The 25,747-nt window shown below is 37.1% G+C and overlaps 1 protein-coding gene across 1 annotated transcript in view; it reads right to left on the bottom strand.

The window, feature by feature from the left end:
• Nucleotides 1-25,747, bottom strand: part of LOC150080748 (oxysterol-binding protein-related protein 11-like) — a 147,557-nt gene that overhangs the window by 91,811 nt on the left and 29,999 nt on the right. The window contains exon 5 of the mRNA XM_090380806.1: nt 18,199-18,278. Coding sequence (XP_090236932.1) covers nt 18,199-18,278 — 80 coding nt within the window. The remainder of the gene's footprint in view (nt 1-18,198; nt 18,279-25,747) is intronic.

Raw genomic sequence — 25,747 nt, 5'->3', positions numbered from 1 at the left:
GGAGTGCCATCAAGAGGCAGGTGCCCCGCCGGCAAGCCGAAAATCAATTCAACGGGTATTTGGCCGAATACATGTGGCGAAGGAGACACAGCAAAAGTAAAAATATAACAAAAGATTTCTTACAGGCCATAAGGACCATTTACCCACCATATGAAAAGGATGAACGGCCGGCGAATTGAGGTACGTGTATTGTTTCTATTTTGCTTACTGTAATCCCTTCATATTGGTATGTTTTAATCTTGAGAAAGTTTTTTAAATTTTACATTAAGAAAATATGGCATAACATTTGGGAATACCTTCGCTAAAAATAAATTTTAGGCAAACATGTAAAACCCGAAAAATTGGAATTATTTTTTTAATTGAAATTTATTCTTCTTAATGTTTTTGGGAATTGAAATAAGAAATAGAGTTTGGGAATTGAAATAAGCAGTTAACGCGGTTTAAATTTGATGCGTTTTTTTTCCAGTAGGACCACCTGCAAGATTACCTCCAGCGAAGATGAGGCGAAAATCATCAGCCTTGTCTTTTTCGGGTAAGAATTTTTCTCTCTGTTCAGTTTAGCCAGTATATCTTTAGGAAGAGAATAATGCTAATAATTGATCGAATGCAACGGTCACATGATTTGGCCTGTTTTGTTTCATAAATTTGCTTTCGCACAGCTTGCGTAAATTTCAGTGATATCATAGAAAGTAGTATCTACTCGAACGATTTCTCTGTAAACGTATTTTCTCAGCCGAATCGGCATGTTCTTATTTTATGAGCTATAGAAGTTGTTTTTTCTTGTTTAGAATAATTCTCAATAATTTTAATGGAGCATTTACGGAAATAAACCCAATGTGCTTATTTTTTCCCTTTTCTCTTACTTACTTACCCCTCTTTTTAGGTCAAGAAAAGGATGTAAGGAAAAAGTTCTTTACTAGGAAGATGATACCCTTTACAGAATGAATAAGGAGGATCGAATGAGCCTCCGCCAGATCATGTGTTTCGGCTGCGATTAAACTTAAAAAAGGTTGTAGTCTGTTATACATGCTCTGTCGGTTATAAAATCACCAGAGAGGAAACACTTTGGGGAAATCATTTTAAAAAGAAAAAAACCGAAGGAACATCGCCTCCACGAATTTCGAGGGAAAATGAAAGTTAGTGGGTTTATCATTTTCTTACTTTTTTTAACAGCTGAGAGGAAAAAAAAAAAAAAAAAAGAATTAACAACACTTCTGTATTAAAGAGAAAACATTTCACTTGATATCTGTTAAACATAAGTAACATGATGAAACCCAAAAAAATTTAATTAGAAATATGACAGACATATCCCTTCGGTGGATTTTTGGTGCGCTTTCCTTTGCGCCACCTAATGCGTGCCATGCCGGCTGGCAGTCAGTGGAAAGACGGCATTCACTGTAGAGCACTTGCGTGGCATTGTACGAAGGTGTAGCAGTGGGTACGCATATTCTCCCTGCTTGTCGCCGAGATCGGAGTAAGTAACGGCATGTCACATGATCAGTGTATGTGTGTGACGTTGACACCACGTGACTAGCTTTCGAAACTTTGGCCAGTTCTGTGGATATACTGTTCATGTGTATACATTAAAAACATACGTAAAAGTAAAAAAAAAACAGAGGAAAAAATTATATAATTATAAGAGAACGTAGGAAAGCTATATCACAGATTAAAAAGCGTACTAATTAGAATGAAACGTTTAAGTTCAGTACTATTACGATCTTTTTTTATTCATCTTTGCATATGTATGGATCATCGCATTGTTTATTAACATTTCTGATAATGCAATATTCCAATATCAAAATAAATGTTGCTTTGTTTTTTTGGCCGTGGAGGGGAATGAAATCCACCTAAGATGAAACTCACTCCCCCCCACCCACCCCGTCCGTCACAAAACAGGAATTCAATAAATTTCAGGATTAAAAAATTCACATCAACTAACAACATACATAAAAATACACTGTAAAAATTAAAAGGATTTTCAAAATTTCCCTAGATATTTTATATATATATTTTTAATGCAAGTATGTGTTTTCATCTTACGAATGTTAATTTTTAGAAGCGGGTATCCTGTCCGTGCATTTTCGATGTGCACTAAGAAAAAAGGTAAAATACAAGGAAGGAGTACAAAATAGAAGGCATTCCTTCTATTTTGCATAATATAACCTGGTGGTTTCAACCTTTTTTTAATAACGGCTCCCCTAATGCTGTAACCCCTTCGTATTGGTGTTTTTTAAATCTCGGGAATATGTTATCCCGTCCGTCCGATGCGTAGTGTGATTTTATCTTAAGAATTTTTGCTTTTATCTTAAGAATATTAATTTTTACCAGAGTGTATACCCTCCGTGGATTTCGATGCGTTTTCCTTTTAGCGCCCCAGAATGCCAGCCACGCCGGCAGGCAGTCAGTGGAAATAATAAAATAATATACCTATTATTTTATATAATAGGTATATAGAAGAAAAGTAAATATAGATGGAGAAGTAATTAAACACAAAATGCCTAGCCTAGTTGAAGAAAATAAGAGAAAGAATGTTTAAGAACCTAAAAAAAAAAAAAAAAAAATCAATGATTAAGTAGAATTAAGTCTGAAATAATGCCGAATTAACAGGCTAATCATATGTACAAAAGCTGAAAGAAAAAGAGGAGAAGGGAGGAGAGGGTAATAGAGATAAAAATTATAAAGTTAAATTCAAAAATAAAAATTTAAATAATAAATACATAGATCAGATATTTCATCAGGGGGCTACACCTGATCATGTACCAAACACTGTTTCTACGCAAACTCATGCTGATGGAGAAGCTATTAAAATGAAATAGATATAATAATAAAAAAATAAAAAAAATTAACCTCCAGAAACATGAGTAAGGTAGCCCCAACGCAGTGTGTTTAGATTAATAAATTGAGTCGATACTATGCAAGAACGCAAACGCAGTGTATTTAGTTTAATAGATTGAGTAGAAAGTATGTAAGAACGCAGTGTGTTTAAGTCGAAAGTATGTAAAAAAAAAAAAAAATAATAATAATAATAATAAATAACAAGGTAGCGGTACAGAAAAAGGAAGCAATGCAAGGTAAGGGAGGGAAAAGAAGTTTATTTCTTCAACTAGGCTACATGCAGTCGGTGGAAAGACGGCATTCAGTGTAGCGCCACTTCCCTAGAATTGTACGAAGGTATAGAAGAGGATACCATTCTCTATCTTTCTGTGCTTGTCGCCGAGATCAGTAAGAATCGTATTTCTAAATTACTTGCAACCGAAGTTTTTTTATTTATTTATTTAAATGTTGTTTATTTATTTAAAAGTGACGCTGTTCGAAAAAAAAAATAATAATAAATAAATAAATGAAAAGTATATAAAATATAATAAAAAAATAATATATTAGAAAAATATTTTAAGTATAATCTGCTGATAACATACACAATATTATGTTTAACGATGGGGTACCATTTTAGGAGTATGAGAATAGGTATAAAACGGATGGGGTAACTTTCTTGAGATTAGCGTTGGGTCCAGGGGCATGACCGGGAGTGAGATTCGGTAACAGGAAAAAATATCCCATTTATTATGTAATCAAAGGAAACAGGCCCCGGTTTTAAGTTCAGTATTCTATAGTTAAGAAAAATTGAATATACTGTTGCATGTGCAATTATTTAAATCTTTCTTTTTTTCAAATGCACTTGGAAGAAAAGTGGTATTTTTTCGCTATATAATTTTAAACTAAATAATAGATCAATTTCTTTGCTGCTTCGCTTATTACCCCCCCCCCCCCGAAATTAAAGAAGGAAAAGGATATGGATATCATTGCCTCTATCGAAATAAAGCGTTTAAAATGGTATCGACGTGTAAAACGGATGCAAGAAACCACACATGCAAAGGCAATTCTGGAAGAGGGAGGAGAATACCAAAGAGGACATGGATAGATTGAGTATGGGACTGCATGACAGCTGGAGGTCTAACTGATCACGTCACCTTGAATCTCACTTTCTGGCGGTAAAAAATTACCACCAAAAATTACTTGCAGGCTTTTTTATTATCATTACAAATGTAAATACTCCTCTTTAAAAAAAATTTCATCATTTTGAATCATTATTTCTAGAACAGGAGATATATTCACCGCCCCTTGACGTGTACATCCGTCAATAAAGTTTTTTAAGCTGCAGTGATTATGCATAGCTTTTCGGCCAAGAAAAAAACGAAGAAAATAATTTTCACAAGCGTGTACCTCTCCTGTGGATTTTTTTTTATCTTGCGAATGTTCATTTTTACAAGCGGGTATCCCTTCCGTGGATTTTTGATGTGTTTTTATCGTAAGTATTTTCTTTGATGTGTCTTCCTTTCAGCGCCACAGAATGCGAGCCACGCTGGCAGGCAGTCAATGGAAATACGGCATTCACTGCAGAGCACTTGCGTAGTATTCTACGAAGGTGTAGAAGTGGGTACACTGTATTCATTCTCCCTGCTTTTCGCCAATATTCAAGGAGAGCACTGGCATGTCACATGACCAGCTTGCGGAACTTTAGTCAGTTCTGCGGATATACATGTGTATATATTTACAACGTAGGGGAGAACTCTGTATATTTATGACTATTAATTATAATAAGAGAAAACAATAATCATAGTTTAATAATACCGAAATCACAGAATAAAATTCGCACGAATTCATACTAATTATAATGAAACGTTTTTTATTATTATTAATAGCCATATGGTGCAAGGAAGCCTGAGGCTTTTGCTGCACCAGCCAAAACCCTGAGAGTGAAAGAAACAGACAGACACAGGGTCAGAAGTCGAATAGAATCATCAAGTAAGAGAAGAATGATGATCTCCAGCTCAGGACCCTGGGTGTGCCGACCCCGTACTATAACAATCTTATTCGTCTTTGCATATGTATCAATTACATTATTTATTGATATTTCTGATAATGTAATGTTGCCATATTAAAATCGCTATTTTTCACCGGGTGGGAGGAATATAATCTACCGGAAACGAAACTCACCCCCAGTTATCTCTCCTCCTGGATTCGACACTGCGTGGTGAGCTAAAGAATTTTTCCTTGAAACTTTGTTTGATCCAACGGTTCCACGATGTCGTTGAAAATTTCGCCATATATATATTTTAAAATTTTAATTGAAAATTTCTTCACACTGCTCTTTTTAGGATGTGTTTCCCTTTCAGCGCCACCGAATGCGTGCCATGCCGGGGTTGGAAGTCAGTGGAAAGCCAGCGTTCACTGCAGAGCAGTTAGGTAGCATTCTACGAAGGTGTAGCAGTGGGTACACATATTTTCCCTGCTTGTTGCCGAGATCGGAGAAAGCAACGGCTTGTCACATGAGCAGTCTATGTGTATGACGTTTCTCCCACGTGACCAGCTTGCGAGACTTTGGCCAGTTCTGTGGATATACCGTACATGTGTATACATTAATAACATATGGAAATGTTACCAAAAAATAAGGAAAAAATTTATATAGTTATCATAGAATGTTGGAAAACAACAATCACAGTTCAATATTAAAATTCGCACAAAATCAAACGTTTTAAGTACAGTAATATTATAATCTTATTCATCTTTGCATATGTATGGATCGCATTGTTTGTTTATATTTCTGATAATGCAATGTTGCCAAATTAAAAGAAAAATTGCTATTTTTTGGCAGGGGGAATGAAATCCACCTAATATGAAACTCACCCCCCTGTCATCTTATCCTCCTGGAGTCGACACTGCGCGAGAGCGACAGAATTTTTCCTTGAAATTTTGTCAGATCATGTGGCTATGAATAGTTTTAAGCGGTAAAAATAGAAAATCGGATTTCTCCGGATTCGTTTGTTTGACCTCCGGTGGAATAAAATTCCCGCCCCCCCTTGCAAAAGATTAATTTTTATATGCTTTGCAAGACGTTGAAATTTTCAAAATTTTCTTCATACTGCGCTTTTTAGGGCCATATCTGTTTACGCAAAACACGAATTCAATAATTTTAGTTAAAAAAAAAACCGAAAATTTCACAAGAGTGTACTGCTTCGGTAAATATTCGTTTTTTTTTTCATCATAAGTATTCTCTTTAATGTGTTTTCCCTTTGAGCGCCACCGAATGCGTGGCATGCCGGCTGGCAGTCAGGGGAAAGACGGCATTCACTGTAGAGCACTTGCGTGGCATTGTACGAAGGTTTAGAAGTGGGTACGGATGTTCTCACTGGTTGTCGCCGAGATCGGAGTAAGTAACGGCATGTCACATGACCAGTGTATGACGTGTAACACACGTGACTAGATTTCGAAAGTTTAGCCAGTTCTGTGGTCATGTGTGTGTGTGTGGCAAGCACGCAGGCAGCCGGTGTTAAAAATGCATTCATTTTAGCGCTACTTCGCATGTGTACAAGTGGATGCCCGCATTCTCTCAGACTGCTGTTGCCGACATCCGAGGAAAGCAGCAGGGAATAGCGCCATTGATGTACATTCTGTGAGACTGCCGGTTGCTGAGTGAGTTCAAAGAAAAGCGCGGGCATAACGCCATTGATGTCATGTGACCAGCTTACTACGTACTACGGCAATGCACAGTCTCGGCAGCCTCCACACGCACATATGTCACATGACCAAATACGTCATAAGTCACATGATCGGAAGTGACGTCATAAATATCACGTGACCTCTTCGGAGAAGCAACGCCTGTCAAACACGGCGTCAGGCAGACCACGCCCACCGAACATTCAAGGTAGGTGTCCGTACCCGTTTGTAAACTTTAACCAAAATACGAAATTGTGAAACGCTTTGAGCGAAATGAAAGACCATGTGATATTGCACGTGCTACAGACCTAAATGAGGCAACGCCGAGAATTCAAAGAATGCGGAGAAAATAAAAACAACTTTCATAGCGGGAACAACTCAAAGTGTAATTAAAATCCATTAGATCAAGACACAAAGAATTGGAAGAGATGGAACGGCTGTCATCTGTTTGGATAGAAAATCAAACAAAAAGCAAGTTTGCTTACGATAGAAGCAAAAGAATTAGCAATATTTTATTACGACTTACGTATTATAATTTATACTTACGTATTATAAAATACGTAAGTATTTTATTACGACTATTTTATTTAATATAATAAATTTTTTACGAATAAAATACGTATTTTATTCGTAAAAAATACTTTTTTAGTATTAAAAAATACTAAAAATACTTTATTATAATATAATATTATTTTTATTACGTATTTTAATCGTTATAAAATACGTAAGTATTTTATAACGATTAAAATTACCCGATTATTTATTGTGTTTGGTAATGTTTTGGTTCCAAATGTGTGTTCAATCTTGAGTGGTCGGCACCTAACCCTACTTTTCCCATAGCGCCTGTTGTTTATATTGCACGATTTTGCATTGCACGAGGATTTCTAGGAACGCAACTATCGTGCTATACGAGGACAGACTGTACTGTGTTCAAGTATGGACACCACACCTAAAGAAAGATATTGTTCTTCTTGAAAGGGTCCAAAGACGGGTAACTCGCCTGGCAAGATAGGAAAAAGGATGTCTATATGAGGAAAGACTTCGAATATGTGGATTGCAGAGCTTGGAAACTTGGCACCTTAGAAGAGAATTGATTGAGGTGTTAAGCAAAATGAATAAGGACGAAATTTTCATGGTTATAAATGATTCTAGAACAAGGGGCCATAATTTCAAGTTACGGGGAGAGTTGTTTAGACTGGATTGCAGGACGTTTTATTTTGGCCAGTGAGTTATAAATTACTGGAATAAGTTACCTACATGGGTGGTAGAGGGTGACAGTCTAGGAAAATTCAAAGGTCAGCTGGATAATTACCTAAATGCATAGGTTGTCCATTTCCTTTTCTCTTATTAATTATTAATATATATTTTTTTTTAATTTTCTTCTTCTTATTATTATTATTATTGTTTTTTTTATTCTTATTATTAATTTGTTTTTATTCTCATTATTTGTTCATTTATTCTTATTATTTTATTTTAGTATTATTATTTTTATTTATTTATTTTTTTTTTTTTTCTGGCTGGTGCAGCATAAGCCTTAGGCTTCCTTGCACCATGTGGTCATTACTAATACTAATATATAAATTTCAATTAACAAAAAATTCTTTTCATATTACCATACGTCAATATATAGCTTTGCTTCTTGGCATTTCTGATTCACTGTTTTGTTTAATGTTTCCTGTAAGCAAAATTCATTTTCACCATGCTATCAGGATTTAAACTGCATGGAAAATGCAATACTTAATTGATTAATGCTTAATTCTCATAGCAGAACAAACTTGTGTTTTTTAACAAGGTTCCCTGGTATAGCTTTATCTATATTACAACATTGGAAACCGATTTATATAACATAAAGCAGTTCACGTCAAACAAGTCCTTTACAACTGTTTGGTCTACATGTCACCAGAGGCCAGTTAGTCCTGAAACAAGCAGTCATAACAGTCTCATCTTTTAAAAATGGCCGACACTCTGATCAAAGTTGACAAAGATGGCAACCACATAAGCAGATTGCAATGATATAACAGTATGTGAAATGTTTAAAAGAGCATCTATGGTAGAGCAACCTGGCTTGAATCCATATTGGGTTTAGGCATTCATCTGTTTGGTGTCACAAGCAGAAGCTGCTCAAAAGCTTTGTTCAAGATGGAAAGTAGGGCTTGTTGTTTGTTTGTTATTTGGTTTTTAGGAGCATTAGCAACTAAGGCCATATTGCTCCAGGGATATGCAGTGGTCATTCCCTGACCTTTCCGCATCCTCCATATTTGGTGGTCACGAGCTCGAACCCCGGTCTAATCAAGAAGCGTGTGCTACGTACTGCTGCTCCTGCCCACCTGGCTATGGAGGTGACCCTGGAAAGCAGGGCAGTCGGAGGGTAGAATTTAGAAAGCTATGAAAGATTTACACTGTTCTTTGGGATAATGCAAATGGTGGAATGTTTCCATCTGGTGGGAAGATACCATCTCAACGACAGGAAGGATTAGCAAAACACAGACAGTGAACAGCTTCATTGTCAATAAAGTCTAGGCCTGGGGCTTTATCGGGTTTGATTTTGGAGATGCCGTTATCAATATCAGCATGAGAGAAGTCTTCATCCACAATTGAGCAAAAGTAACTGGCATTCAGATTGGTGATACTTCTTTGGTTAAGGTCTAGATGATCTCGAATGACTAGAGTGTCAAGGATCTCAATGGTATATCAGCTCAGGTAGTAGTTACAAGAGAATTCTGTATCATTACAGAATCAATGATATCAGAAGTAGAGGTCTTGCTACCTTATTGTGGGCGATCCTATGAATAACGCCCTAGGGGGATGCTGTTCCTTTCCTTTTGGACCATCCAAACATTTTGCTCTTCATGGTTGATCAGATTAGTATACTGTCTACACAATGCCTTGAAGTGGCCAAGAAGGGTGTCCACCAGATGCTGTGGGACAGTCCTTTTTTCTGCAGAGCCTTTCATGCCTTTTTAAAGGCATGAGAACTGTGTGGCAATCTTCTGCATCCACCAAAGAATACTATTTGTGGGATGCCAGTGCTTCCTCATAGAAGCATTGGAAGCACATAAGAGGATCTGAATGTAATCTGTTTTTATTGTCCACTCACAAGTTGATAATGCTCAAGTACACAGGTAGACATGCTTTATTGCATATCTGATCATGTCATTGTTAGTTCCCAAGATATAAGGATTGTTTCTTGAAGGGTCAAAGGAGATAAGGTGAATCGCTAGTAGCGGCACATTCGTGGATGTGCCAGTTGGAAATAACGTTGCTGAGGGAAGGTGTAATGAGGGTGAGATCAATGTTTGTCTCATTGATGGTAGAGGATTAAGAAAAAAGGTTGATCAGGTTCATTCTTAATCTAAAAGGCACATGAATCTATTAGAACCTCCAGAATACATCCTGTGGAATCTGAGGGGCTGAAACCAAGCAAATGAGTAGACATTTTTGTCAAGGGCAATAAGGATCCACGTGCCCACAAGAAGGACAAGTGTACACTCAATCTCTTCAACATGAGGTTCTATATCATGAGCATACTGGATGCAGGCAGTAATAACTGAGACTGTATCTGAAACTTAATAACTAACTGCAGAATAACTGTATCTGAAGTTGCCTTCCAAAGTAGCTGTAGCCATGTGTGGAGTATAAAGAGAGAGGATACAAGTGACAACAATGTCCGGGTTCCTGATGATGATGACGATGGCCACAAAACAGGAGGGACCACGGTTTTTATTTTCTGGTATGAAATTAGGTATCCTGAGACCTTACCACAGTAAAGTCTCAGGATACCTAATTTTATACTATAAAATATGAATTGATGTCATTCTGTAAGAGCCTTACTGTGGCAAGGCTCTTGCAGGAGTACAACAATATCCTGTTCTTCAAGATGGTGCAGCTGATTGGCAACTGAAATAGCCTTTTGTGCATTAAACTGTGCAAATTTCAACCTATACTGATTATTGTTTGGTCTGATCCACAGTTAGTCTTGTTTTTTAGCAACTGCTCATTGGTAAACTGGACAGGCAACATTGTGGATAGAATAGAACAGAAGGTTTATTGATGTTCTTACAATTAGCACATCTCAAAAGATGATCCTTAACAGGACAATTCTTGAACAAGCGACCAGAGTCACCATAATGGCCACACTCGAACTGAAGTGTTGTAAAGTCTACAACACAGGTGTATTTTAGTTCGATTCAGAGAGTCAAGTCTGACAACACCAGAATTGTCCTGTTTTGTTGACAATCAAAAGTTAGCATTAGCAAGGGCACATGATGCAAAAAAGCAAGCTTATATAGCATCATCCAAAAAAAAAAAAAAAACACCTTATTTCACCCATCCCCTCGCTCCAAATGTTTCTCAAGTTCTGCCTTGATTCTATTTAAGCTATCAACTTCTACAATGACAGATGGAAGTTTGTTCCAGCAATCAACCACCTGGTGGCTAAAGTCAAACTTCCACACATCAATCCTACAACTGTCATTCCTCAATTTGAATTTATGCCCTCTCAGGCAATTATTCTGAGCAAGAGGAACAATCCCATCAGCATTGAGCAAGCTCAAACCATTCAAGGCTTTATACATCTCAATCAGATCACCTCGCAGGTGCCTAGTCTCCAGACATTGTAATATGCAAATTTAAGCTTTCTTCGTAAGAGCAACTCTTTGTTCTGTTCACTAATCTTGTTGCCCTTCTCTGAACTCGTTCCAACAGCTCTACATCCTTCTTAAAATGAGGCCTCCAGACCTGTATACAGTACTCAAGGTGTGGCCTGACCATTGCCTTATACAGGGAGATAATCACCTCCTTATCCCTGCTAGAAACATTCCTGTATATCATTGACAAGACACCATAATACTCTTGCAGACACTCTTCCCAAGATACTCTTGCAGATCATCTGCACTGCTCAGAAAACTTCAAATCTGCCTGCAAAATTACCCCACTATTTAGTAGAGAATGATAAGGACCCCTAGGTCCTTAACATTCTCTACCACTGTCAGTGTGGTACCACAGAGTTGATACGTTACTCTGTGATTACTACTTCCCATATGTAGTACTTTACATTTGTCAATATTATAATTCATTTGCCACCTCTCAGCCAATCTGCTCAACTTTTCTAGATCCTGTTGCAGCAGTGTATTAGTAGTAGTAGTAGTAGTAGTAGTAGTGGCATGTGATGCAAGAAAGCAAGTGTATGAGCTTATGCAGCATCAGCCAAAAAAAAAAAAAAAAAAATCACACCATTCCCTCCAAATCCCTGTCCAGTTCCTCCTTAAATTTATTCAACCTATCAACTTCCACAACGACAGATGGAAGTTTGTTCCAGCAATTAACCACCCGCTGGCTAAAGGCAAATTTCCGCACATCTAATCTACATCTGTCCTTTCTTAATTTGAATTTATGCCCCCTTAGGTTCGTAATCTGAACAAGTGGAAGGATCCCATCAGAATTCAGCGTGCTCAACCCATTCAAGGCCTTATAAACCTCAATCAGATCACCGCGCAGGTGCCTAGTCTCCAGCCACTGCGATTTGCAGAATTTAAGCCTCTCTTGATAAGAGGATCCCTTCATTCCCCTCACCAATCTTGTTGTCCTTCTCTGTACACGCTCAAGTAAATCTACATCCTTCCTAAAATGAGGCCTCCAGACCTGTACGCAGTACTCAAGGCGTGGCCTGACCATTGCCTTATACAGAGGGATAATCACCTTTTCCCTGCTAGCAAAATTCCTATATATCATTGACAAAACCCCATGACCTGCCCTGGCAGCCTGTCTGCATTGCTCAGAAAACTTCATATCTGCCTGCACAATTACTCCCAGGTCTCTTTCATTTTCTACCACCTTAAGTGTAGTACCACACAGTTGGTACGTTTCTCTGGGGTTACTTCTACCCATATGCAGTACTTTGCATTTGTCAAGGTTAAACTTCAGTTGCCACTTCTTAGCCCATCTGCCCAAATTATCCAGATCCTGTTGCAGTAGCACACTGCCATTACTGTCATTAACAACCCTGCCAACCTTTGTATCATCTGCAAACTTCGACATTAAGCCTGATATACCTTCATCAATATCATTGATAAAAATACAAAACAACAGTGGACCTAACACCGAACCCTGTGGGACCCCACTAATAACATTAGTCCAAGAAGAGCAGCACCCATTGATTACCACCCTCTGTCTTCTCCCACTTAACCATCCTTTTATCCATTGTAGCAACCTACCCTTAATACCATTCTGCTCCAATTTGTACAATAGTCTTCCATGCGCAACAGTGTCAAAAGCTTTCCTGAAATCCAAATATATGATATCAAAATTATTTTTTGCATCCAGTTCCTTTGTAACCACATCATAATATCCTATCAAATTTGTCAGACAAGACTTTCCCTTAACAAACCCATGCTGTGTCTGAATTATCGCTGCAGTCTTGTCTAGATGATCCTGCAATGCATCTTTAACCAGTGACTCCATTATTTTACCAGGAACAGAAGTTAAACTAACTGGTCTGTAATTACTCGTGTCACCCTTCGATCCCCCTTTGTGAATTGGGGATACATTTGCACATCTCCAGTCCGTGGGAACCTCCCCTGAGTCCAAGGACGCTCTCATAATTATGGCTAAGGGTTTGCTTAGTTGCTTTGCCGCCTCCTTTAATATAACTGGATAGATCCCATCCACCCCAGGTGCTTTTCTTACGTTTAACTTCGACAATTTCTCCTCCACTTTGCTGTCAGCTATTACAAAATCATTAAGTATCCTGCTACAATTTGATAACCTTCTGTCATTTTCAAACCTTAACAATTCCTCACGTGTGAATGTTGATGCAAAATACTCATTCAGTTTGTTTGCTATCTGAGCAGGATCATCAACAGTCGAACCATCGATGTCCAGTGGGCCAATCAGATTCATCCCCTTCCTTTTAGAGTTTATATAAGTAAAGAAATCCTTGCTGTTTTTCTTAGCATCTTTTGCCAAGGATTTCTCGTAATCTGCCTTCGCCTGCCTAACCTCCTTTGTCATTTGATTACAGACTAGCTTATATCTGCCATAGGCTTCTGAGTCGCTTGATAATTTATATGCATCCCATGCATTTTTCTTCTCTGTTACGAGTCTCATTAGTTCATTTGACAACCATTTAGGCCTAAACCTTGAATAATATTTCTTAATAGGTATGAACCTTTTAGTAGCTTCCACGATTAATTCCTTGAATGCTTCCCACTTAGAATTTACTGTTGGTAACATCTCCAGTTGATCCCACTGTACAGAATTCAAAAACTGTCGGAGACCACTGTACTCGCCTTTACGGAAGCAAAAACCCTTTCCTTTACCCCTGATGGTAATTAAATCTTTAAGTAAATCCCACGTCAGTACACTGTGATCACTGCCACCTAGTGGTTCTTTTATCTGCAAATTCCTAATACATGAATGATCACTGCTGATAACCAGATCAAGAGTATTACTTTCTCTGGTTGCCTCTCGAACATGCTGCTGCAAAAAACAATCATCCAATAAATCCACAAACGTCTGACTAGTGTGTGAGTGACCAACCCACAAGTTCCAGTCAATATCTGGGAAGTTAAAATCCCCCATTATAAGGCATTCCGATTTACTAGCCCACTCTATTTCCCTGTACAATTGTTCATTGTACTCATTCAAGTCATTAGGCCTATAACACACTCCTACTCTTATTTTTGCTTTTGCAGTGCTTATGTCACACCAAACTGACTCAACAATACACTGTTCATCTATATCAACTGGATGCACTTCTTTTGATTGTCATTAGTGTCATTAACAACCCTGCCAACCTTCGTATCATCTGCAAAATTGGACATTAAGCCTGATATAACATCATCAACATCATTTATAAATACAGAAAACAACAATGGACCCAACACTGAACTCTGAGGGACTCCATTAATAACATTAGTCCACGAAGAACAGTGTCCATTGATTACCACTCTCTGTCTGCTCTAACTCAACCGTCCCTTTATCCATAGCAGCAATTTGCCTCCAATTCCACACTGCTCCAATTTGTGCAGCAGTCCTCCATGCGCAACAGTATCAAAGGCCTTTCTAAAATCGAAATATATAATATCAAAGTTATTCTTTGCATCCAGTTCCTTTGTGACTAAATCATAGTATCCAATGAAATTAGTCAGACAAGACTTCCCCTTAACAAACCCATGCTGTGTCCGAGCTATAACTGAAGTCTTGTCTAGATGATCCTGCAATGCTTCTTTAACCAGTGCCTCCATTAATTTACCTGGAACAGAAGTTAAACTAACAGGTCTGTAATTACCTGTGTCTCCCTTTGATCCTCCTTGGTGGATTGGGGTCACATTTGCACATCTCCTGTCCATGGGTACCTTCCCTGAGTCCAGGGAAGCTCTCATAATTATGGCTAAGGGTTTGCTTACTTCCTTTGCCACCTCCTTTAATATAACTCTGATAGATTCCATCCACCCCAGGTGCCTTTCTTATGTTTCTCTTCAACAATTTCTCCTCCACTTTACTCTCAGTTATTACAAGATTATCTAGCTTACTGACAGAGTTTAATACACCTCTGGCAGTCCCCTCCTGAATAACTCCTCATGTGTGAATGTAGATGCAAAATATTCATTTAGTTTGTTAGCTACCTGAGCAGGATCATCAACAGTTGAACCATTGATATCAAGTGGACCAATCTGATTCATCCCCTTCCTTCTAGAGTTCATATAAGAACTCTTTGCTATTTTCTTTGCATCCTTTGCCAAAGATTTCTCATAATCTGCCTTCGCCTTCCTAACCACCTTTGTAACTGGGTTACAGACAAGCTTATATCTATCATAGGCTTCAGTGTCACATGTTAATTTTTATGTATCCCATGCATTTTTATTCTCTGTCACATGTCTAATTAGTTCATCTGACATCCATTTAGACCTAAATCTTGAACAATATTTCTTTGTTGGTATGAAAAGCCTAGTAGCTTCCAAGATTAATCTTTTGAACGCTTCCCATTTTGAATTTGCTGTTGGTAACATCATCAGTTGGTCCCACCATATAGAATTTAAATACTGTCTCAGACCACCACAGTCACCTTTACGAAAGCAAAAACCCTTCCCTTTACCCCTGATGGTAGTTATCTCTTTGAGTAAATCCCACTTCAGCACACTGTGATCACTGCCACCTAGTGGTTCTTTTATCTGCAGATTCTTGATGCATGAAGAAACACTACTGATAATCAGATCAAGAGTATTACTCCCTCTAGTTGCATCCCGAACATGCTGCTGATATGCCTTTGATGTTTTGACTAGCACTTCAAGCTCATCGAATTTATTAACTACAGGAAACCCTTGATTAGTGCGGTTAATGAATCCTTGAAATATATCACACATATTAAAACTGCACTAATCAAACTTAAGAAACAATGGGAATAATTATAATGAATCCTTGAAAATTATGAAATTGCAAAAACATATTTTTTCTTACTCAATACATACCTATAATGCACTGCATAGTTCTTAAATTATTAAGAAATAAATTTTAAAAAAAGATAGTATGATTTAAATTTTATTTTTTGCATAAAAACTTATCTAACTTCAATTGAACAGTGGTAGCTTTCTTCCTTTCCTCCATGATTTTGCAATAACAATCAATTTGCTTATCTAACCCTCGATGAATGTTCATGCTTCTCTCTGCATCTGGATCAATCTCTAGTATGAGTTCTTTTGCTTTTTAAAGTGTATTAAATAGTTCAAGTTTTTTGAATGAAATTTCTTTGGGAGCAAATTGCTTTTCTTCTGCTTCATTTTCGTCTTCTTCCTCGTATGCATATTGATGCTCAATTTCAAGAAGATCGTCGTTACTTAAGTCTTTTGAATGTGATTCCAATAATTCTCTAACGTTTTCTGAATCTACTTCCTCAAAGCCGAGGTCTTTTCCAATTGTAGTAATTTCATCAATAACTTTGTTGACAGGATTAATGAAACCGCAAAAATCATTTGCGTATTCAGGCAAAAGATTCTGCCAGACTGCTCTCATGCAGCTGTTCGTCATTTCTTCCCACGATTTGTGTATGTTCTCAACTGCTTCTTTAATATCGTAATATTAAAGAAGTTTAATATTAATAATAAAAGAATATGAGTTACCAGAGCAAATTTCAGTTTCAGAGTGGTGTGGGGTGCTGCTGTCGAGCGTTTTGGAGTCGATTCCCATTCATTTAAGTTAGAAGACCCTGGTGAGTGTGTGTCACGTATTTGCCGCTTCAGGCGCCGTTGTGAGTTGTCAAGCACCGCTAGAAAAAAACAGTGCACTAATCAAATTTGACAACGCATATATTAAGGGGATAGTATCAAAAAAATTTTGCGCACTAATTAAAACCGCATTAATCAAGGGTTTCCTGTATACTCCTAGCACTGGTGTACATGCAAGTATACATGCACTTGTTTCTACTCTTAGTTATCCTAACACAGCCCATGTATTTACTTGTTCCACTATGACTCCCAGCAGTCCTGGAAATCCCCAATGCCTTGCTTTCCAGACTGCTGCTCAATTGCATTTCAATAGAAGTAGTGCAAGAATCACTTTTACCTCTGCCAGCGGCTACTGTTAATCTATTAGTCCGTGTATCCCCCCCCCCCCCAAGATAGCATTTTTCCAACCCATTAACTCTGCCTCGATAGCATCAGCAAATATTCTTGCACCCTTTCTATTTAAGTGTATCCCATCCCTGTAGAAGCAGTTTCTCCTGTTCTGTGCACATTCCTCATGGGATGAATACACAAGAACAATGAGTAGGTTGGAACTTGCAGAAATAACAGTAAATAGCAGGAAGAAAGCACATGGGTGTGGGAAAAGATATCAGGTACCCCAAGATGAATGTTTTATTGTCCTCCTGTTTCATTGTCCAATTGTTGGCCAACTGTTTTATTGTCCTCTGACAAATGTTTGCTGAGATGAAGTCATTGGTCAAATTCAACAAAGGAAAAGCAAGGTGGCAGAGAACAATTATAAACATGGCTCTAGCTTGGGAATGGGTGGGTAAAAGTGGGAAATAATGATATTACTGGGAAGCTCAAACAAAAATGATACACAAGGGTGGGACCCTTCTCCACTCATAGAAGGAGCAGTAATTTGTGCAGCAACCCTAAAACGTCAGGAATACCACACTGATGCAAAGTCTATGGGCACAGTGCTCTTGTATGCCATAGATTTATATAAACTTATAACACAAATTATTCCTTAATCTCTTAATGGATGAAGAAAAAACTTATACCACGAGTGCTTTAAGACATGCTAAATCTGATGATATCTGAGTTTCTGAAATCTGTTTTGAAAATTCAAAGTTTTAAAAGAAATTCCAAGACCTCAAAAAACACATATTTTCATAGAACAGATAGGAAGACAGTAGCCAACATGACACATTACGGGGTATCGTTAGCTATGAATTTTTCCAGAATGATCCATCCTTATGGCTGGGCCAGGTCTCCTTTTACTATAAGTTTTATAGCACTACATGTTGGTTATCCCTCTAAACTCCTTCACAGAAAGGGATACTAAAATCAATAAAAGAAAAACCTATGCCTTTCCTTACTGAAAGCAACTGTATATAAACAACTAGAAAGGTCCTCCGGTGAATGATGGGATTTCAACCTATACCTAAAAAAAAAAAAAAAAAAACACAGGGTGCAGTAATATAAAACACATAAATCACTTCTAATTACAGTCAATATCTACCTCTGCAATGGTCTGTGTATGATACTCTGCCACAGTCCTGATTTGATTTACCCAAAACTGTCTGTCTTTAACATCACTAGCTATAAAACAAATAAATACTCTATTAATATAACCAAAATAAAATAACTTGTTAACTTCAGAAGTAACACAATACACTAAATTTTACGGCACTGAAATTTCAAGAACTGACTGAAAGATGACTGAACAAAATTGTACAATTTTAACTAAACAGGGTGAGTGACATCACTTGCCAGCTGAACAACATGACTGAAGTCATTACAAAAATCACAGCTCATTTTGTCTGTTCAAAAATGCAGTGCACAAGTAACTTGAGTACTAGCAGGGGTGAAGATTGGAGAAAATAGCAATTCTGCCACACTGCATCAGATGGATGGTGTCTTTTCCATTAAAAGTATATATTCAGACATGAAAGGGATCGTTAGCATCTATCTCTGCTGAAAGACAAAGTGCCATATAATTGAACATTCAAATCATTAACATCTAAAACAAAATGAGAATAAATGCTCACACTGTTGTCATTCCATAATAATAACTAGAAATATTCAGAATTAATATAAAACATATATTTATTTGTTATTAAAAATATACAAAAATTCAATTAAACATGTAATAAAATATTTCATGTTTAATTGAACAAGAAATTAAAAATATATAATTAAATAAATTCTAAAAACTGAAAAAAAAAACCCCACAGCTTTCTTATCTGTAACATGAAAAAAAAGTAGACGTGTTGCACAGAATAAAAACGAAGAAGAAAGAGAGAAAGGAGAAGGGGAAGGAAAGGAGAGGAGAGAAGTAATTCATAATTGTCTGAGGTTAGTATTATTTTAAACCACTCATGAATTACTTGAAAGAAGGGAAAGAAAGTGGGCAGGTAGGAATGGGGAAGAGAAGACTACGGAGGCAAACCATCCAACTCATGCAGTACTACAGGCTCAAAGTGAGATCTATTCACATGCCATCATTTCCATTCAAAGTGTATCTAATGTTGCATATGTGGGCACATTCCAACCAGCAACAGACCTTGAAACTTCATGTACTATCGATAATTTGAATTCATAACAAGAGGTCGTGTTCCTCCTGCCAGTAGTGCATGGCTATCATTGATTGGTCAAAATCAAATTCTCAAAGGATATAATTGGCCTTTCAAGCAGTGCTATAGATGACAAATGGCTTCACCAATACAGCTTACATTGCAGTCTCTAGATGGTATACTATTACCTACTCCACTTTGCACATAAGATATAAGGGTATTTAAAGGGAGATACACAGTCTGCAGTTTCTTACCAGGAACTTGCCAGGCTAATATTGTAATAGCACAAAATCCTAGCAATACCCTGAGATAACCCTGGGTAGAAAGGTATGCCAGCAAAACTGTAAACCCAGTCTGAGTTAACAATAGGAGTGTGTGATGGGGGAAAAATCAATATTTGTGTGTTTCTGGTTTAAAAGCGGTTAAGTGAAAGGGTACATAAGTACATGTGTCCTGTGTGAACATGATTCCAGCCTGCATGGCTAAGGCTGTTCTGACTGATGGTACACTATTCACACATTCATGGACAGGGCATGGTCACATTAAAACTCGAAACAGAAAGACATGAATAAATAGTCAGAAATGTCCTTCCAGAGACTGTGACTTCCCTCAAGATAAGTTAAATTACCGGAAGCTATTTTAACCCAGAAACATACGAATGTTGATTTTTTCCCAATCACACACTCCTACGTTGGACTCTAACTGAACTTCTGTTGTAGTTTGCATCGCTTTTTACCCAGGGATATCTCAGGGTATTGCCAGAATTTTGCACTGTTACAATATTAACACTGTGCAGGTTCCTGGTAAGAAACAACAAACTACGACCTCCAGCCAAGTGATGTTAACACTTGGCTGTCCCCAGACTAGGTACACTAGCCTGAGGACAGTCGGCAATTACTTCTTTCCTTCCTCTCTTCTATCTATATGATACTTTTAGATTTTTTTTTATGCATATATGCTCAAAATTCTTTCCAAATTTTACAGTTTGTAAAGACAACATACAGATGCCAAGAACTCCTGTGTTTTTAGATTCTATTGCATTATATTTTTAATGCTTTAATTTAGTATATTTTAAACATTTTATAATATTTTATTATATGTTTAATTGAAGTTATTTAGATTTTATTTGAATATTTTTAATAACAAATTAATATATTCTGAAATCTGGTCAAAGCAGTCAAGAATTGTTCATATATTCAGCTCCTGACTTCTGAGGGTTTTTCAGTTATCAAAATAAAGCATAGTTCTTTTTTTCATTTACGAAAACCGCTCCTAGGGGCCTGGAATAAGGTGTGAAGTGGACTGCCAGTGCAGTAAGCAAGAACTAGATTGGGCATTCATACCACAATCTTGGGGTCAGAAGAGTATACCTGTGATACTGAGTGGGGGGAGAGGGAGTGTAATGTATGCACTGATCTCAAATTAAAACTAGGCACGTTACTAGAAGAATCTGAGTCTATCTAGAGACAAATGTAACTGAAAGCTCACCAAGGAATCAAAATTAACTTGTTAACTATTATGTGATGGACCCCAGATTTGGCCTCAGAATAGAAAAATCAGTGCATGCTGCTCTGGTTCAAAAGGATCTAGTTTCAATAGGTGGTTTCATGTCAAGGAAACAAGAAACATTTTTTATAATTAGGTGGAACCAGGGGTGTCTGCCTAGGGCTACAATTAATGATATATCACCAGCAGATTGTCAGCTTTTAAAGAGAGAATTATTATTCATGTGGGACCTAATTACATTAAGCACACATGATTTGATGATTTGTTACATAAATATAGAACCATATGAAAAACTGCCATGGTTAGGTCAGAATGTATATGCATCTGCAATTCTTTCTAGGCACAATAGGAGGAAAAATATTCTGAGAGCCTAATGGATTAACTCAAGGCTTGAGGGACTCTGCAAGACTTTTGGAATGAAATTATTATCAGTGTGGTCCATACTTGTAGGATAAAGGAATCTATTTTATAGTGACAGGATATATTTGAACAAAGGTGGTTCAAGGTTTTTTTTTTTTTTTGCCAGTATTATTGAGATTACCTTAGTGGTTCAGGGAAATGCTAGTTGGAGGGTATAAGGCCACAAGATTATTACCACAACAGCTGATATTGGCAAGATGTTCTGAGGGCAATGTCTCTTATGAGCAGAAAGCTAATGCTAGGAAAACAAGCTTAAATAACTTCAAAAGGTTGCAAGCATAGTAAACTACATAACACTTAGTCTTAACTGTGCTTTCAGTAACGTCAGGAGTACTAGTCAATGAAATGAATGAATTTGAAATCTTGGTTAGGACAACATATAAAATATATTTTATAGAATAGCATATAAAATGTATTTATATGCTATAGTGAAATGCATCACTATAGCATATAAAGGATAAGGAAGACAGAAAGGCTGGTGGGTCATGCTTCTTCAAAAGCTACCCTAGTGCAACAAAAATCTTCCCAGATTCAGAGGCAATGCATGCTAGCATAGAATCTTTGTGAGGCAAGTTAGGTGGAAGAGTAAAGGTATAATGAGAGTAGGAATAATCTATAGACCAGATAACTACAAAAATTATGTGACAAGAGCCAAGCCTCTACATAAATGGGATGGATGAGGAGTGTGAATATCTTATTATGGGGGATTTAAATTTACACCTAATTCATTGGAGTAAATGAGAAGGAAATTCATCACAGGGAACAAAATTTTTAAATCAATCAGATGATTGTTATTAGTATCAGCATATCAGGGAAAGTGCTAGGGACAAGAATATCCTAAAATAGATCATTCATGAACCAGATGACATCATAGGAACCATTAGCAGGGAGTGATCACAAAGTTATAAATTAAATGTTTAGAATAGAGGTATCAGTTATTGTAGGTAAAAGTGTTAATTTTCAGGAAAGGAGATTATGATCAACAGTTTAAGGTGCTATGTGGCCTCTATCAACTGGGGAGAAAACTCACACAGCATGAATACATTAGAAATATTGTATGCATTTAAAGCTATAGTCACAAAAGCCTTGAATGCATATATACCAAAAAGAAAATACGGCACAACGGGGATGCCGAGATGGACAAATAATAAGCTAGCCAGTTTAAAAAAGCAGAAAAAGACAGAATGGAAAAGTTAGAGCAATAAAAAAGTACCAAAGCCTATAACAGCTACAAATTGATCTGCAATGGTACCACAGAAATGTTAGGTTGACAAAGGCAGATTATGAGAAATCACTGGCTAAGAGAGCAAAGAACACGGGCAAGGAGGTTTATATGTATACAAATACTAAGAAGAAAAGAGGGAATAAGTTTGGACCTTTGTATAATGGATGAAGGAAAGTTATAGATAACCTTGCTGATGCTGCAGATGAATTGAACAGGTGCTTTGCATTGATATTTACAAAAGAAAGAACCTCTTCATGGTGAGAAGAAACTGTATGAATGAAGTTAGAAAGCATAAAATTAGCAATGGTGAAATTTCAAATTATTTAATAAAAAAAACTTTTGAGCACTAAGGCAAGTAAGGCTCCTGGAGTTGTTGGCATACACCCAGTAATTTTGAGGGAAGCAGCAAGGGAGTGCATTGAGCCACTAAGGTTAATCATGAGATCATTACTAGACTCAGATGTTTTTCCCTTGAACTGAATAAGTGGGAATGTATCACCAATACATAAATGTGATCCTAAGAGTGAAGTAAGTAATATTGACCGGTCAGTCTGACTTCAGTGGTTGGTAGGGAAAATCATCAAAGCACTGATCAAAAATGCAATATGGGATCATTTAGACAGAAATAAAATTCTGAAATATATGCAGGGAAAATCATATTTAATTAACCCTCAATCAATCATATTCAATCAATATATATGAGAAAATCATATTTAATCAACATGGTTAACTACTTTGGCAGAGTCATTCATGAGCTGGATGAAGGAAATAATTTTAACATTGTTTACTTGGATTTCAGCAAAGCATCTGACTCAATTCCACATGAAAGGTTACTCTATAAGCTGAACATACTCAAATCACAGGGACAATCCTTAGATGGATCATGCATAGAGTGGTTGCAGGGCAGTAGGCAGAGGGTTGTGATTAATGGCTACTCTTCACATTAGGCTAACATAAGAAGTGGAGTTTCCCAAGCATCAGCACTAGGATCACTTTTTGTTTTGATTTTCTTAAATGCCATTGAAAAATAGATAGAGGGTGTACTGTTAAAAACAGCATAGTAGTTAATGATAGCATAAAAAGAGCTTTTCCAGTGCCATTTAGACTTTGGGTATGGCCAGAAAAGTGACAGCTATGTTTTAATGCAACAAAATGTATGGTCTTGTACCTAGGGCACAGCAACCCCAGAAAAACCCAATGGCTCCAATGAGTAAAATGAACAGTTGTGCAGAGAAATAGAGTGGGTCAGTAAATCGAAATGTCTTGTAATGGGGGATTTTAATTTTTCCAGATATTGACTAGAACTTGTGGGTTGGTCACTCGCACGCTATAGCAAGACTTTTGTGGATTTATTGGAGGATTGCTTTTTACAGCAACATGTTCGAGGGGCAACCAGGGGGAGTAATACTCTTGATCTTATTATCAGTAGTGATTATTCATGCATTAAGAATTTACAGATAAAGGAACCACTAGGTGACAGTGATCACAGTGTACTGATGTGGGTTTTAATTAAAGATGTTACTATTATCAAGGGTAACTAAGAAATACTGTAAGGTTCAGCCCTCAATGGAGGTCAGATGAATTAATGAGGCTCGTGGCAGAGAAGAAAAATGCATGGGATGCATATAAATTATCACGCAACACAGAAGCCTATGGCAGATAAAAGCTAGTCTGTAATCAAGTCACAAAGGAGGTTAGGCAGCCAAAGGCAGATTACAAGAAATCTTTGGCAAATCTTAGTCTTAGTCACTGTTCCCTCCCCCACATCCGTCACTAACTAACCACGTGACTATCGCCCTCTTGGTCGAGTATGTATTCTTTCCATTGTGAAAGGATTAACAGTTCCAGTTAATCCTTTCACAATGGAAAGAGAACCCTGAAGACATACAAAAGGGGAGAAATTAGTTTAAAAGCTACGTGACAATTTGTGCACAAATGTCATTTTGAAAATTTGTTCGGAAAAGTTAGAGTTATCTGAAGTTCAGTTCGAGTAATCGAAAGAGTTTAACATGGAATCTCCACTAAAAGGGCTGGGACTTCAATAAAAATTTGAGTTATCGAGAGTTGACTGTACAGTATTTACATTTCTGTAGCCTACTCATTATCTACTGGGGGCAAAATGTGCCGGGGGCCGAAATGCAGGGGGCCACTTTTCCGTAAACCACTGTAATCATCTCTGCAAAAACAAAATTCCTTCCCTTATCCATAACAATAGTCAGTTCTGTGAATAAATTCCATATCAATATACTGTGGCCAATGCTTAAGAAGTGAATACTTTGAAGAAGCACCTTTATTTTAAATATTTAATACATAATGAATCACTGCAGATAATCAGATCAACAATATTGCTTTCTCTTATTACCTCTCTAATATGCTGGTATAAAAAACTGTCCTCCATAAAATCCGGAATTATTTTGCTACTGAGTGAGGTGATGACAACCTGTTGGCCTATTTTATCTGTCTATGTAGCTGTTCATAAGTCATCACAGTCATTTGCCCAATAATATACTCCTATGTTCTTTGATGTTTGTCAACATTTGCGTGAAATGTTTAATCATTCTGTAATAAACACACATAAGACACCTTACACTGTTTCTAGAATTACTGAATTTCCTAGCCAATAAAGAATATTATTATTATTATTATTATTAGCTGTATGGTGCAAGGAAGCCCGAGGCTTATGCTGCACCAGCCAAAAAAAAAAAAAATCCCGAGTTACCCTGACAGAGAGAGAGAGAGAGAGAGAGAGATGTAGAAGGGAATCATCAAGAAAGAGAAGAATGATGATATCCAGCTCAGGACCCTGGGTGTGCCAAGCCCATACTCACCAGATGTGAGCCCCTGGGGTTACATTATTAAGTATATACTGTATTATGATTATGAAAAAAAAACAAATTACTAACTATGAGACTAAATTACAGATTATAAAACATACAATTTTCTTTAATTTCTCTCTCTTGATTTTTTTTTTTTCCAACTCTGAATTTCTCTCTTTTACTGTAAACTTCATAACCTAGTGTTATCTACCCTTGCAAATCATATCTATGTGGTCAGTCAAACAGAGATGGTGTCAGCTTGTGATCAGTATGACATTACTCACTTTAGGACAGTCGAGAAAATATCAGCTAGAAAATGTCCAATGTGGATATAACTGGAAAAATGTATGCCTTCATAATCTGTAATTCAGTCATGCAGACTAAATTACAGATTAAACTTCATGATCAGTAATTTAGTCTGTTAAAAGCTGTAATTTAGTCTTCATAACTAAATAGCAGGTTATGAAGTATACATTTTTCCAGTTGTACACACAGCATTTTCTAGATCTTATTACAGCAAGAATATAG

The sequence above is a fragment of the Mastigoproctus giganteus genome, chromosome 9, assembly GCF_048544385.1.
Source record: "Mastigoproctus giganteus isolate SK-2022 chromosome 9, ASM4854438v1, whole genome shotgun sequence".
NCBI classification, from domain to species: Eukaryota; Metazoa; Arthropoda; class Arachnida; order Uropygi; family Thelyphonidae; genus Mastigoproctus; species Mastigoproctus giganteus.
The sequence above is the reverse complement of the archived record's forward strand: the minus strand, read 5'-3'. Positions and strand labels throughout refer to the sequence as shown.